The 15573-nt window shown below is 37.7% G+C and overlaps 1 protein-coding gene across 1 annotated transcript; it reads right to left on the bottom strand.

Annotated features, from left to right (window-relative positions):
• Positions 1-132: 132 nt before the first annotated feature.
• Positions 133-10672, bottom strand: LOC132551882 (troponin C). The gene is made up of 5 exons (XM_060216026.1): positions 10571-10672; positions 10328-10364; positions 8073-8216; positions 6846-7088; positions 133-1149 (listed from the first exon to the last, which is right to left on the bottom strand). The coding sequence occupies exons 1-5, from the start codon at positions 10571-10573 to the stop codon at positions 1121-1123; spliced, it is 456 nt and encodes a 151-aa protein (XP_060072009.1). The 5' UTR covers positions 10574-10672; the 3' UTR covers positions 133-1120.
• Positions 10673-15573: the final 4901 nt, after the last annotated feature.

Raw genomic sequence — 15573 nt, 5'->3', positions numbered from 1 at the left:
GCTACACGGGGTGTCACAGATGATCCCAAGAGGTATAGCTACACGGGGTGTCACTGATGATCCCAAGAGGTATAGCTACACGGGGTGTCAGTGCCAATCTCTACGGTAACAAACTAAACAATAAACAAAATGTACGTTTTGTTTTCTTTAATATGTACATTACATAGAAACCTTTATTGCCAAAATTTTCACCGGCAATAAATGCTAACAGTTTCAGTCACTCATATATTCCTTCAAAATGTACAACACGTCAATCGTTTGTCTTCCTCATCCACGCGGCTAAGGATACGAGAGTTTGGTGGTCGATACATCGGGACCTGGTCTGATAGGCAAAATCTACAAAACTTGCGGCTACTTGGCAAGAGAAGTGTCATTAGTAAAATTTCTTAGTGCTCATGAACTTAACAAAGAGATCATGCACATCTGTCAGTGTTGGGAGGTTAGAACAACACTATAAATATGTGTATATATATACTTTATATCTATGCAGCTTATTTTCATTATCATTTCAAATACAATATCCGAATCCATTTTGTCTTGAGCATCATGGGAAAGCACAGACTCGGTATAATTCATGTAAAATATATGTATTATGATAAAATTATATATTTGGATAAAAATGAGCGTGTATACATACATGTATATAAAAATTTCGTGCTTTTCCGATGGTACTCTGTAAATGGAACAGACATATACTTTTAGACACAAACAGAGACTAGTGATATAAGTAAGCATTCGCTACCGATGCTTTGTGCAAGCTCCAGCAACAACAGTGAGTACAAGTATTAAGGCTGGAATGCTCTCGGTCAGAGGATGACGTCACAGTGTGACGTCGGGTTAACTCCGGGTGACGATATACAAAGAGACTTTGTGTATCTGACCGGCGGTTCTGTTATTGGAGTGCTTTGAGTGACAGCAGGCAAGAGGACGTGTAATACACAGGAAGTCGTGTATACTGTTGATGCGGAGTTAATGACTACTGATGAAAATCCCTTATGCATTAAGATCGTGTTATGATTAACGTTCCGTGGGTGAGTATAGCCGTACCCAGTGGTGTCACGTCCAAGGGTCTGCTACCAACACTAAATCTGATTGGACACGCTTTCTTGATGTTCTCTAATCAAGCACCAATCATCAAAGCTTTGAATTCTGTAATTGATAGAAGAAATATTATCAGGGATGCAGAAACAGACAAGCTGCATAGCGCCTTGTAATGAAAAAAAGAAAGTGATTATTTCACACCGCAAGCAAAAGAAAACGACTAGTAGCGGGTTACTGGGCAAGCAGGTTAGTGCGCATGTGTTAAATATAGAACGGAATTATGGGAAGACACAAAATAATGATGCCATGATTGAGTTTCTGGGAACCCCTACTATAGATTGGTACAATGGAATTGGTGCACGCTGCGAGAGTCTGTACCGCGTTCGCTGGCCGAACACTTTGCTAGGTTGGGTATTGCTCTATATAGATGTTTATCTTCAGTGGGTTGACATTTCATTTAAAAGTCAACATGTTGGAATTTTTCACGCATGCGTGCGAGTATATGGCAAACAGAACCGGCTCAGTATCCAGCTTGTCATCACGCGTCACTGGACATCATCAGACATTTGAATTCTGTAATGAAAATAAAAACATTCATAGAGACATGTCATGTGACTAAGTGAAATCGATCAACAGGGCTCTAATAAAGAATCTTTTGTAAGAGCAATGAAGAGGAATCAAACCTGGTGCCCCAACATATATCTCTCTCACGATTTAAGTCATTTTGTCAGTACCTCCATCATCCCTTGTGCAGCCCCATTACAGTCCTATTGGGCCCAGGCTCGATAAATACCAGCTTTAATCAATAGCATAAGAAATGATAAGACAATGTGATAATTGTGAACTGCGGATACCTTTACTTGCATATTTTGGCCAAGATTTAGAAAAAAAATTGATTTTTGATAAAGTCAAAATATATTTATACTATGTTCCTCTTCAAGGGAGCTTTGTATATTCTGTTGACTTAATGCCATGTACGCAAGCCAGATATTCTTCAGAGATCACAGATTAAAACCTCAACTTGAAGATATTGATATCACAAATCCCCAAAACCAATTCTCTCGTTTCACCATGAAACAAAAAACCCCAAAATATTACTTAGTATAAAGCCCTATTTATGTGTGTGCAAAAATAACTACATTTTTTCATTCCTTAATTCATTTAAAAAAAAAACTTTTTTTCCCAATATTGATAAAGAGAAAAATGTAACGAAGACAATAATGGCTGATAAAGACGCAACACATGAACGTTTCCGTTTAGCGCATGTCGAAATCTGAATCTTCTTCATTGTGGGTGTAAGTCAATACAATGCTAGTTTGGGTACATATCGCTACAAATAAGGGTTACAGTTTTGTACACTATTCGTGTGCTGAGCTCTGTGTGGATACAATTGTGCTATCTTGTCATTAAATTATCTTATCCGACAAATTATCAAAATTAGCGTATTTGCTTAGTTCAAATTGCGCAAATTGTCCAGTTTACAGCAGATCGATATTCTCCACACTTCGATCTGTAGGTCAGCGCGCTTTTTGCTCCCATTTCAAATGGCCTTGAAGTTGTGTTTCGTAGCGTAAAAGAGAGGGACAAGCGAGGGGAACTTGGAAATCAAGCCTAACTATTGCACACAAAAACACAACTGTAGAATATACAAGTCGGAAGGTCTGAAATAGATAATCAAAACGATAACGAAAATAAGACCTGGAAGAACACACAAACGACACAAGTGAATAGCAACTTCATCATAAATTTAGAGTTAGGTACAGACCAAACAATGAATTAAACTGTATCGTACATCTGTTCAGTCCTTCTAGGACACGTCAGTAATGTTAAGAGCCTAAAATTTGAAGCCCAGGAGGCGACTGAGGAAAATCCGCAGTAACCGAGAGAAAAACCGAATTCTAGATGGGCAGGTGCACTCGTCCCAAAATTAAACAAATTTATAATTTTGATATATATAATATTTCATAATGTTTATATTCTGTACCGTACCACTACTGGTGGTATTAGTGAGAAAAGACCACGTGTAGATGATGGTCCAATGCTGTTTACAAAGGACAATTTGTTATCTTATAGGTAGGAGGAACGTAATATAAGGAGTTATGTAAACCGTTATGTTATAAATATTCCACAGCTGATACAAGCTATTCCACTTTTAATCAAGCTATGTTTTTGACCTTTTACATAAAAAAATAAACTTTTACTTATCCAAAAAATAGAAACATACATGAACTCTATTTTTAAATTATGAGGGTCGCAAAATGTAAAAATGAATTTTCTGTTTTGACAGGGGAGATGGAACAGTATCTAGACACTCGACATGTATCGACATACTCATTAACCTAACAGGTACAATCTGTGATGAGTAACCTGCTGAGATATAAAATGCACAAAACATTACATATCCTTTATAGAAGAATAGAGATTGTATCCTTTATAGAAGAATAGAGTTTGTATCCTTTATAGAAGAATAGAGTTTGTATCCTTTATAGAAGAATAGAGTTTGTATCATTTATAGAAGAATAGAGTTTGTATCATTTATAGAAGAATAGAGTTTGTATCCTTTATAGAAGAAAAGAGTTTGAGATCAAATATGTGATACATAGACATGTAGAACCAACGTAACGCATGCATACAAAGCCTTGGCGGGCAACTGGAAAAATGGATATAACGCACATTTCGTAAACTCAAAGTGTAATCATTACCCTCTCCCTGTGTTGCACCCTCTCCCTGTGTATGACACCTATCTACCCTCTCCCTGTGTATGACACCTATCTTCCCTCTTCCTCTGTGTGACACCTGTCTATCCTCTCCCTGTGTATGACACCTGTCTATCCTCTCCCTATGTATGACACCTATCTACCTTCTCCCTGTGTATGACACCTGTCTACCATCTCCCTGTGTATGACACCTGTCTACCATCTCCCTGTGTGTGACACCTATCTACCCTCTCCCTGTGTATGACACCTTTCTACCCTCTCCCTATGTATGACACCTGTCTACCCTCTCAATATGTATGACACCTATCTATCCTCTCCCTGTGCATGACACCTTTCTACCCTCTCCCTGTGTGTGACACCTATCTACCCTCTCCCTGTGTGACACCTGTCTACCCTCTCCTTATGTATGACACCTTTCTACCCTCTCCCTGTGTATGACACCTATTTACCCTCTTTTTCCTGTGTATGACACCTATCTACCCTCTCCCTGTGTGTGACACCTGTCTATCCTCTTCCTGTGTATGACACCTTTCTACCCTCTCCCTGTGTATGACACCTATCTACCCTCTTCCTCTGTGTGACACCTGTCTATCCTCACCCTGTGTATGACACCTGTCTACCATCTCCCTATGTATGACACCTGTCTACCATCTCCCTGTGTATGACACCTTTCTACCCTCTTCCTGTGTATGACACCTATCTACCCTCTCCCTGTGTGTGACACCTGCCTATCCTCTCCCTGTGTATGACACCTTTCTACTCTCTTCCTGTATATGACACCTGTCTACCATCTCCCTGCGTATGACACCTGTCTATCCTCTCCCTGTGTATGACACCTGTCTACCATCTCCCTGTGTGTGACACCTATCTACCCTCCCCCTGTATGACACCTATCTACACACTCCCTGTATATGACACCTATCTACCCTCCCCTGTGTTTGACACCTATCTACTATCTTCCTGTGTATGACGCCTATCCACCCTCTCCCTGTGTGACGCCTATCTACCCTCTCCCTGTTTGACATAAATCCATGGAACATATTTGAGACTTTCGTTAACGGTCTGTGGCGTGTCAAGTACAATCTAGTTCACAGCCAAGATGAAAACAATTGATAACCCTGTTTAACACTACCACACAATCAAAGTATTATGATGCAGTAAAAATGGCACGTCAATTTCCATAGTAAACAAGTACAGGATTCACAATCTGCGGATAAGGTCAAATTTATATGAAAGACACCAATAGTGTCACTGAAAATGCATATTATCCCTTCAAAATACAAACATATTCGGGATTATTGGTCTAGGAGTAACTACCAGTGACACTCTAACGTGTTCTATCTCTGACTTACACAATCCTGTCTGGGATTATTGGTCTAGGAATGACTACCAGTGACACTGTAACGTGTTCTATCTCTGACTTACACAATCCTGTCTGGGATTATTGATCTAGGAATGACTACCAGTGACACTGTAACGTGTTCTAGTCTGACTTACACAATCTTGTCTGGGATTATTGGTCTAGGATTAACTACCAGTGACACTCTAACGTGGGATTATTGGTCTAGGATTAACTACCAGTGACACTGTAACGTGGGATTATTGATCTAGGATTAACTACCAGTGACACTCTAACGTGGGATTATTGGTCTAGGAGTAACTACTAGTGACACTGTAACGTGGGATTATTGATCTAGGATTAACTACCAGTGACACTGTAACGTGGGATTATTGATCTAGGATTAACTACCAGTGACACTGTAACGTGGGATTATTGGTCTAGAATTAACAACCAGTGACACTGTAACGTGGGATTATTGATCTAGGATTAACTACTAGTGACACTGTAACGTGTTCTAGTCTGACTTACACAATCTTGTCTGGGATTATTGGTCTAGGATTAACTACCAGTGACACTGTAACGTGGGATTATTGATCTAGGATTAACTACCAGTGACACTCTAACGTGGGATTATTGGTCTAGGAGTAACTACTAGTGACACTGTAACGTGGGATTATTGATCTAGGATTAACTACCAGTGACACTGTAACGTGGGATTATTGATCTAGGATTAACTACTAGTGACACTGTAACGTGGGATTATTGGTCTAGGAATGACTACCAGTGACACTGTAACGTGTTCTGTCTCTGACTTACACAATCCTGTCTGGGATTATTGATCTAGGATTAACTACCAGTGACACTGTAACGTGTTCTGTCTCTGACTTACACAATCCTGTCTGGGATTATTGGTCTAGGATTAACTACCAGTGACACTGTAACGTGGTATTATTGATCTAGGATTAACTACCAGTGACACTGTAACGTGGGATTATTGATCTAGGATTAACTACCAGTGACACTGTAACGTGGGATTATTGATCTATGATTAACTACCAGTGACACTGTAACGTGTTCTGTCTCTGACTTACACAATCCCGTCTGGGATTATTGGTCTAGAATTGACCAATGATTTTAGACATGACACCACGTGGTAACAATTAAAACAGAGAAAAGTGTCATTTTTTCTTGAATCTATTTCAGGGGTTATTTAATCGTAGCCATAAGCAATTGTAGTATTCAATGAAAACCGTATGCCGAAAGAAAATCATACCAGGGCATTTAATCATATTCCTAATTGTTTAAGGTAATATTAAATAGTACTCGGGTAAGAACTTGGAAAAGTTCTGTATTGTTTGACATACATGTATACACAACAATCGGATAGACTTTCTTCATTGGTTCGTTCTAGTTGATCTATTATACTCCTTTAACCAGAACACTAACCATCTCTGTAAATATCACAGCAATTTCACAAAATTCACCACAAACAATGCAGAAAGTAACTAGATAACTAATTAATACATTTGTATCTTCAATTATCTTTAATTAAATTGCCCGGTAGTATAACAACGTTTGTCATCATATTTCGTTTGAGAAAATCAAGATAACTATTAATTTTATCAAGAAAACATGTTTATTGTTAATGGTAAAAAAAACAAGAAAATATGAAGCAAAGTTATTGGTAAATAAACCATAAGCATAATCAATTTCTCAGCAGTTTAGAGTAGCGCATGCGTACTTACCTTCGTAGTCTACAGTTCCGCTTCCGTCGGTGTCTGTTTCAGCAATCATGTTTTCTATTTCATCTTCTGTTAGTTCATCTCCTAAACTACTAAGGATCCACCTTAAAACGTCCACTTTGATTACTCCTTTCTTTTCCTTATCGAGTACCCTGAAGGCTTCCTTTAGTTCCCTCTCGTCCAAATCTTCCTTAAGTTTCCTCACGAAAAGTTCCATCCATTGATCGCAGTTTAGCCTACCAGTTGCTGGAAAATACAGATGAGACAAGACATTCAGTTGTACAATTATCGAAAGGTGTGCGACCATGATAATGGAAAAGGGCTTAAATAAGTTGTGATAACCTGTGCCCCACATCTTGTTCTAAGACTGACAGTAAATATGTTTAAATTGAATAATTAAAATGGGAATGTTTAAACCATGAAAGTGAATATGTTTTCTCAAAAAGTCTTTTTGAAGTACAGAGACAGAAGTATTTTTGTGAGGCTTCCAAAGATCTCACGATGTACCTCCATCGGGTATGACTATATAACATGTACTATCATACCATTCCCAACATTGCAGCTAATAGTGAGTGAGAGAGCAGCTTTATTGTGATACATTTGTATATACATTGTTTATTAAAAGATTCAGAACTCATTCAGCATCAGTCGTGTTGTTCATCAAAATGTAGTTGAAACGATAAAAACTAGATTCTATTATATCAAACGTGTTCTGTCCACTCCTTCACGTAAAAAAAGACTGAACAAAATATCAACATTTTCTGTGTTAATTCTCAAACGGACGTTGGGACGTTCTATCATCCTGACGCCCGGTTCAATATCTGAGGTTCACCGAGGTCGCCATGTTTAATCGCCTCCGCTCCTGAACCTCGATACTCCAGGAGTTACAATCACTTTCGCTTTGCAGATCGTAGCCCCTGAAGGATCGCGGATGCTCCTGATCGTCAAAACGCTTGTTTCATATAAGCGTATTTGATTCAGAACAAGAGGAAGAAACATGGTCACCTTTGAAGGTTACAATGTTCATCACCCAAAACTGACTACCACTACAAAGAACTAGGTTACCTGTAAGAATGAATACTGAAAAAAATGGAATTGATTCAACGGTAAAATTAATATCCTCTATTTTCCAGTATCGTTTACACTAAAAAAACGCTTGTCGTTTCTAGACGTGCCCCGTGCCTTTCTCTACACGTGTACAAATGTTACATTTTCACTCGGAGTACCCACCTTCTTCGTCCATCTCGTCGGACCAATCCTTGATCTTGTCATCTTTCATCACCAGCCCAAGGGACTTGAAGATGGAACCGAGGTCCTTACATGACACTGTTCCTTCCTTCTTTTTGTCGAAGTTAGTAAATGCCTGTTTGGCATCTGAAAAATACCGCGGAACAAACCTTTTAATATTCAACAGCATACATCGATTTGTAAGTTAAAAGGAGAATAATTTCTCTCGTGATTTTTAGCTAGAATTTGAATAAAAACGACATTATTTACAATCAAATAAGTTTTGTAACGGACATTGTTTAATTTGAAATTTCGGTCGCACTAGAATCTGTATGAACATGTGTGTATACTTAGTTATGTGATCAATGTATTTTGTTGGGTAATAACGGTAAATACCAGGCCAGTACCGAAAGGAACTCCTGTGTATGTGCCAGATTTCCACAGCGTATATATCAAGCTTATACCGATTGTAATTGTGTTTATAGCGTCAGACTAACTCCATACACGTGCCCCATAACTCAAAGCATGCAATCGCACGTACATTTCGCGAAACAACATTCACCACATTATCTGAGCTATGTTGAACAATGGCTGAGACATATCCACACTCATAAACTAGAATGGTGCCTGGCATGTACGCCGATAATAAGCCGTTACAAAAATAGAACAGATTAATGCAAACGCTTATGACGCACGTGCATCTTGGTGTGGAAGAATGAGAGGTTACTCGTGCTCCAGGACACCGGACTTTGATAAGAATGTGAATAAAAGAAATCATGACAAACAATGTGCTACATGTCTTATATTGGCCGGGTTTAAAATAGGATTGTTTAGCTTTTAATTGCAGTGTCAAACAAAAGAATATGTATCAAATGGTGTATTTAACAGGTGTATATAGGCATATATATGTGTTATGCAATAATACTACCCAATACAAAATGTGCCTAATAATTGCAAAGGGAGAGAACCTATCCCGGGAACAATTCTAGGCGAGGACTTTAAGTGTAAATATTGAAATATGTCCAGTAAATATGAATTTGACTCACTTTGTAAAATATTGTTTTGTATCTTTTTTTATAAAACATTTGTAAAGTAGATATAATTTACTTTCTCATGTTTATTTTGTCTTTATGATTTTCAGAAATACAAAAAAAAAAAAATTAAGAAAAATTTTAACTTTCAGAAATATCAGAGTTTTTTTTTGTTTTGTATTTTCACCAAACATTTAACAACTCAGTGGGATGCTTATTTTTTCAGAAAATCATCTTTACATCCATCATCATTATGTGAAAGTTTCAAGGAAATCTGGCAGTGAATTGTGAAAGGATCGAGTCTAAGAAAGTACACTTATTTTACGACACAAGATATGTGATACGATACCAAGAAATGTGTGTTATGATACTGAACTATATGTGATACAATAAGAGAAAAATATACGGACGTTTTTTTGTATGATATAACTGATGTATTGTTGTCATACAACAGACGGGATTAATACATCAAACAATATGAAGTACTATATAATATATGATAAAGCGTAATTATTCATCAACTTAAGTTTGACCAATCACATCTTCCATTTTAATATAAAATATGAAAAACACATTATCTGTTTCTCCAAAACGTAAACAAGGATTTTAACCCAGTGGTGAAACAGGGGCGGAGCAATTGATGTACAACGCTGAACTTGTTTACATATTAACAGAGCATGTAACAGCGAATGCGGTTCTGCTTAGTAACATGTGTTCGCGGGGATGTTGCTATGGCAGTGACGTGTACCCTCCATATATGGGACTGACAGACACGTATTGAGGGTATCGGGTTTCAGTGCAGCATCTCTAGAAAAAAAGCGTTCCCCCCGTGTTTTATCTCTATGAACAGGAAGGTAGGCACCTCCTAGAGAGTTCCAAGGCCTACTTACTGTAGCATAAACAACTATATCTCAGCTAATCATATACTATCTTCCCACCACAGCTATTTCACGTGCAGACAATCGTGTGTACACTTCTATCATGTTGTTTCATCACTGATTGTGAAGATAAGCGTTGTCTTACGCTTCTGTACTCATATAACACTCTCTAACATTGATACGGGGACCTGATAGTGTCGTAGATGTCACAATACAGTAATATTACTGCTATTATCACATATACTAGTTACTTAACATATTTAACAAATTATAACACAAGATTTGTGTAATATTTCTAATAGAAATGATAGAATTATATTGATAAAGGTGTGTTATACGTCCTACTTACCGAGAACCTGTTTTTCTGTCGGTCTGAATTCCTCAGTCTGAAACAGAATGAAATAAATCCCAGAATTAATTTGTGAAAACACTAGGCCGTCATGGACGGGAGGTCCTTCTCAAAGGTGTGTCTCACTACCTAAGACACCAGCGTCGAAATCGGGTAAAAGTATCCGTTATACAAGAGCGGGAGGAATATATTAAACAATCCAAAAAGATCGAAGTATTTCACAAGGAAAAGGGTCAGACTTACCATGTTGGTTTGCTGGTTCGGACGTTGTAACACCAAAAAGAAGATGGATAGGTAGAAACAAGCCTCGTTTCTTTTAGCCTCAGCAACTTCCGCAAAACTTGAGCTAACGCATGCGCTGTGATGCTGGAATCTGATCTAATACTATGAGACGTTCCTGGCATCCTGGCACCATTTATGGTTGCTATGGAGCAGTGTGAATAGTACTGGTGGGGTATACACTGTAGAGATGTCTGGACAACATTAAGCACTCGACAGTCGTCCGGTAGGTCTCCTGCAGTGTTAACAGTGCCGTGGCCGTGTTCCTAACCGTACCTCACGCTGGCAGGCTGTGTCGGGCAGACTTGTTTGTTTACATACGGGTTAATTACAGAGATTGGTCCGGATATGTTACTGATCTATACTCGGATATACTAATCAGATGATACCAGCAGCCGCCAAACTCCCCACCGACACCGTCAATACACGTCTTTAGTTAAAAACATGTTTCTCTTTCTGGTATCAATATTTATAGAGCTACATAAACGCTAAATTAGTATCGTTATATTAAAGTTTTGACGTGTTGTGAAACACCACATGTCGACTGATTTGATGTTCATTTCTAACGCACACAAGGTGTCTGCTTGGCCACAAAGCAGAGGAAGAGAGCGAACAGGCTCTGGTAACCAGATTTACTCACCATTAAAGCTGACTGACCTGATGTTCTATAATGGATACAACACACCAAATCTTTGTGTATTTGTGTATAATGTTGTGTGATAAACCTGATGATGAATTGTGAATAGCCCTTTCTACTAAGTTACATATCCACGAACTTCTAAAACTAAAATGTTCATAGTCCACAGTTTATTCAAGACCCAATATGTTTAATAGGTATTACAATTTGTCGATAGCTAAACTTGTACAACACAGTGTTTCTGTATTTTTATTTCATAATTCCAAAATTTCTTGTAGTTGATTAAGTTATTTTGACACTACAGGTCACTTCTATGTTGGCAAACGGGAGTCAGAATGCAGGAATCTGTTGAGTAGTTCATGTTATATGAGTTACTTCCCTTGGATCATTGTTGTGTCGATTTGGAATGCTTGTTTAGTTCCATTATGATTTTCAGTAAATCCGTATTGTGTTGAATATATACTATATTTCACACGCAAATTCGATAAATAAACAAAGCCAGGGCAAATATACACAAAAAGTGTTTACCATAAGTTCTGCTTCACAGATTACACCCGTTAATAAGTAAATCTTGGTTAATTTCTCATTCTCAAATAAGAACCACGTTTATGATACAGAAACCACTAGCTATACTATACATTGGTGCTGCCATGTTACTAAAATACCAGGTTATACCAACATACGAACAGAATCATAGCGTTGTAGTTGATCTTGTCTTAAAATTATGGTTTAATAATAATATTGAAATAATAAAACTAGGACAAAATATGTGAAAAAAAAAAAAAAAAAAAAAAAAAAAAAAAGATTTACACGGAGACCTGTTAAAAGGTACTAGTAGATTCAGAACCGGGTTTTTGTCGAAAGAGTAGGAGTCTTTTGCTTCATTGACGACACCCAACATGTAAACCAAGTATGTAAGTGTAAGCAATGTCTCGTAACAGCTAAATCAGAACAAGGTATACAACGACAGAACTAACAAATAAACTAACGAGCATCAAATACGTCCAGCTCCATATCACACAAAGAACAGGCCTTAGAATATCCAGTCAACTGCGACATACTTACACCATATTTTGGGAATGCAGGCATGTCACTATCCAGAAAAAGAAGTTGACTATTATTAAGTGGACAGCTGTCCATGTTGATTTCGCCGCAGAGAATGATCGAAGTAAGCAGCTGATATAGAAGAGTCTATGTCTTTGATTTCCAAACCTGGTGGGTATATACGATGTGCCTGATCAATAAATTCTTTGTTATAGAAACACAATGTGTCATCAGTATATCTGACTTTGTGAGGTCTTTGTGACTTTATTTGATACGCTCTACAATGAATTGAGCTGCCTATGAAAACAAAAACAAGTCAGTCAACAGAGGGGCACTGTTACTACACATTGGAATGCCAATAGTCTGTTGGAAGATATTACCTCAACTCGAAGAAAATGTTGTCAGTCAGACATAAATTATATGATTTACTTCACAAAAGAATATTTGTATCACCATTCACCGTTCATGGAAAAAAACCCAAGAGACCGAAGGCGTTCTTTCTGTTTAGAATGGAATATGGTTGTTGTGTTCACAGTGGAATATCAAATGTTTCCACAGGTAAGTTTTAGAAGAGGATGTTGAAGATTGATCAAAAGCTCTTTTGACTTTTGTTAAAACCATATATCATGAATTCCACTTCTTGTATAAACAGTATCACAATAAAGCTGTAACCCAGATAGTAAACAGTATCACAATACAGCTGTAACCCAGATAGTAAACAGTATCACAATACAGCTGTAACCCAGATAGTAAACAGTATCACAATACAGCTGTAACCCAGATAGTAAACAGTATCACAATACAGCTGTAACCCAGATAGTAAACAGTATCACAATACAGCTGTAACCCAGATAGTAAGCAGTATCACAATACAGCTGTAACCCAGATAGTAAACAGTATCACAATACAGCTGTAACCCAGATAGTAAACAGTATCACAATACAGCTGTAACCCAGATAGTAAACAGTATCACAATACAGCTGTAACCCTGATAGTTAACAGTATCACAATACAGCTATAACCCAGATAGTAAACAGTATCACAATACAGCTGTAACCCAGATAGTAAACAGTATCACAATACAGCTGTAACCCAGATAGTAAACAGTATCACAATACAGCTGTAACCCAGATAGTAAACAGTATCACAATACAGCTGTAACCCAGATAGTAAACAGTATCACAATACAGCTGTAACACAGATAGTAAACAGTTTCACAATACAGCTGTAACCCAGATAGTAAACAGTATCACAATACAGCTGTAATCCAGATAGTAACCCTGATAGTTAACAGTATCACAATACAGCTGTAACCCAGATAGTAATCAGTATCACAATACAGCTGTAACCCATATCGTAAACAGTCTGACAATACAGCTGTAACCCAGATAATAAACAGTCTCACAATACAGCTGTAACCCAGATAGTAAACAGTATCACAATACAGCTGTAACACAGATAGTAAACAGTATCACAATACAGCTGTAACCCAGATAGTAAACAGTATCACAATACAGCTGTAACACAGATAGTAAACAGTCTCACAATACAGCTGTAACCCAGATAGTAACCCTGATAGTTAACAGTATCACAATAAAGCTGTAACTCAGATAGTAAACAGTATCACAATACAGCGGTAACCCAGATAGTAAACAGTATCACAATACAGCTGTAATCCAGATAGTAAACAGTATCACAATACAGCTGTAACCCAGATAGTAACCCTGATAGTTAACAGTATCACAATAAAGCTGTAACTCAGATAGTAAACAGTATCACAATACAGCTGTAACCCAGATAGTAAACAGTCTCACAATACAGCTGTAACCCAGATAGTAAACAGTCTCACAATATAGCTGTAACCCAGATAGTAAACAGTATCACAATACAGCTGTAATCCAGATAGTAAACAGTATCACAATACAGCTGTAACCCATATCGTAAACAGTCTCACAATACAGCTGTAACACAGATAGTGAACAGTCTCACAATACAGCTGTAACACAGATAGTAAACAGTCTCACAATACAGCTGTAACCCAGATAGTAAACAGTATCACAATACAGCTGTAATCCAGATAGTAACCCTGATAGTTAACAGTATCACAATACAGCTGTAACCCAGATAGTAAACAGTATCACAATACAGCTGGAACCCATATCGTAAACAGTCTCACAATACAGCTGTAACCCAGATAGTAAACAGTATCACAATACAGCTGTAACCCAGACAGTAAACAGTATCACAATACAGCAGTAACCCAGATAGTACCACAATACAACTGTAACCCAGATAGTAAACAACACCACAATACAGCTGTAAACCAGATAGTGAACAGCATCACAATACAGCTGTAACCCAGATAGTAAACAGTATCACAAAAAAGCGGTAACCCAGATAGTAAACAGTATCACAATACAGCTGTAACCCAGAAAGTAAACAGCATCACAATACAGCTATAACCTAGAAAGTAAACAGGATCACAACACAGTTGTTACCCAGATAGTAAACAGTATCACAATACAGCTGTAACCCATATCGTAAAAAGTCTCACAATACAGCTGTTACACAGATAGTAAACAGTCTCACAATACAGCTGTAACCCTGATAGTTAACAGTATCACAATACAGCTATAACCCAGATAATAAACAGTATCACAATACAGCTGTAACCCAGATAGTAAACAGTATCACAATACAGCTGTAACCCAGATAGTAAACAGTATCACAATACAGCTGTAATCCAGATAGTAAACAGTATCACAATACAGCTGTAACCCAGATAGTAAACAGTATCACAATACAGCTGTAATCCAGATAGTAAACAGCATCACAATACAGCTGTAACCCAGATAATAAACAGTATCACAATACAGCTGTAACCCAGATAGTAAACAGTATCACAATACAGCTGTAACCCAGATAGTAAACAGGATCACAATACAGCTGTAACCCAGATAGTAAACAGTATCACAATACAGCGGTAACACAGATAGTAAACAGTATCACAATACAGCTGTAATCCAGATAGTAAACAGGATCACAATACAGCTGTAACCCAGATAGTAAACAGTATCACAATACAGCTGTAACCCAGATAGTAACCCTGATAGTTAACAGTATCACAATACAGCTGTAATCCAGATAGTAAACAGGATCACAATACAGCTGTAACACAGATAGTAAACAGTATCACAATACAGCTGTAACCCAGATAGTAAACAGTATCACAATAAAGCTGTAACCCAGATAGTAAACAGTATCACAATACAGCTGTAACCTAGAT

Source organism: Ylistrum balloti, unplaced genomic scaffold (assembly GCF_031769215.1).
Source record: "Ylistrum balloti isolate Yb309-2 unplaced genomic scaffold, AGI_CSIRO_Ybal_v1 Utg370226, whole genome shotgun sequence".
NCBI lineage: Eukaryota > Metazoa > Mollusca > Bivalvia > Pectinida > Pectinidae > Ylistrum > Ylistrum balloti.
Note: the sequence above shows the minus strand (reverse complement) of the source record. Positions and strands in the feature narration are given on the sequence as shown.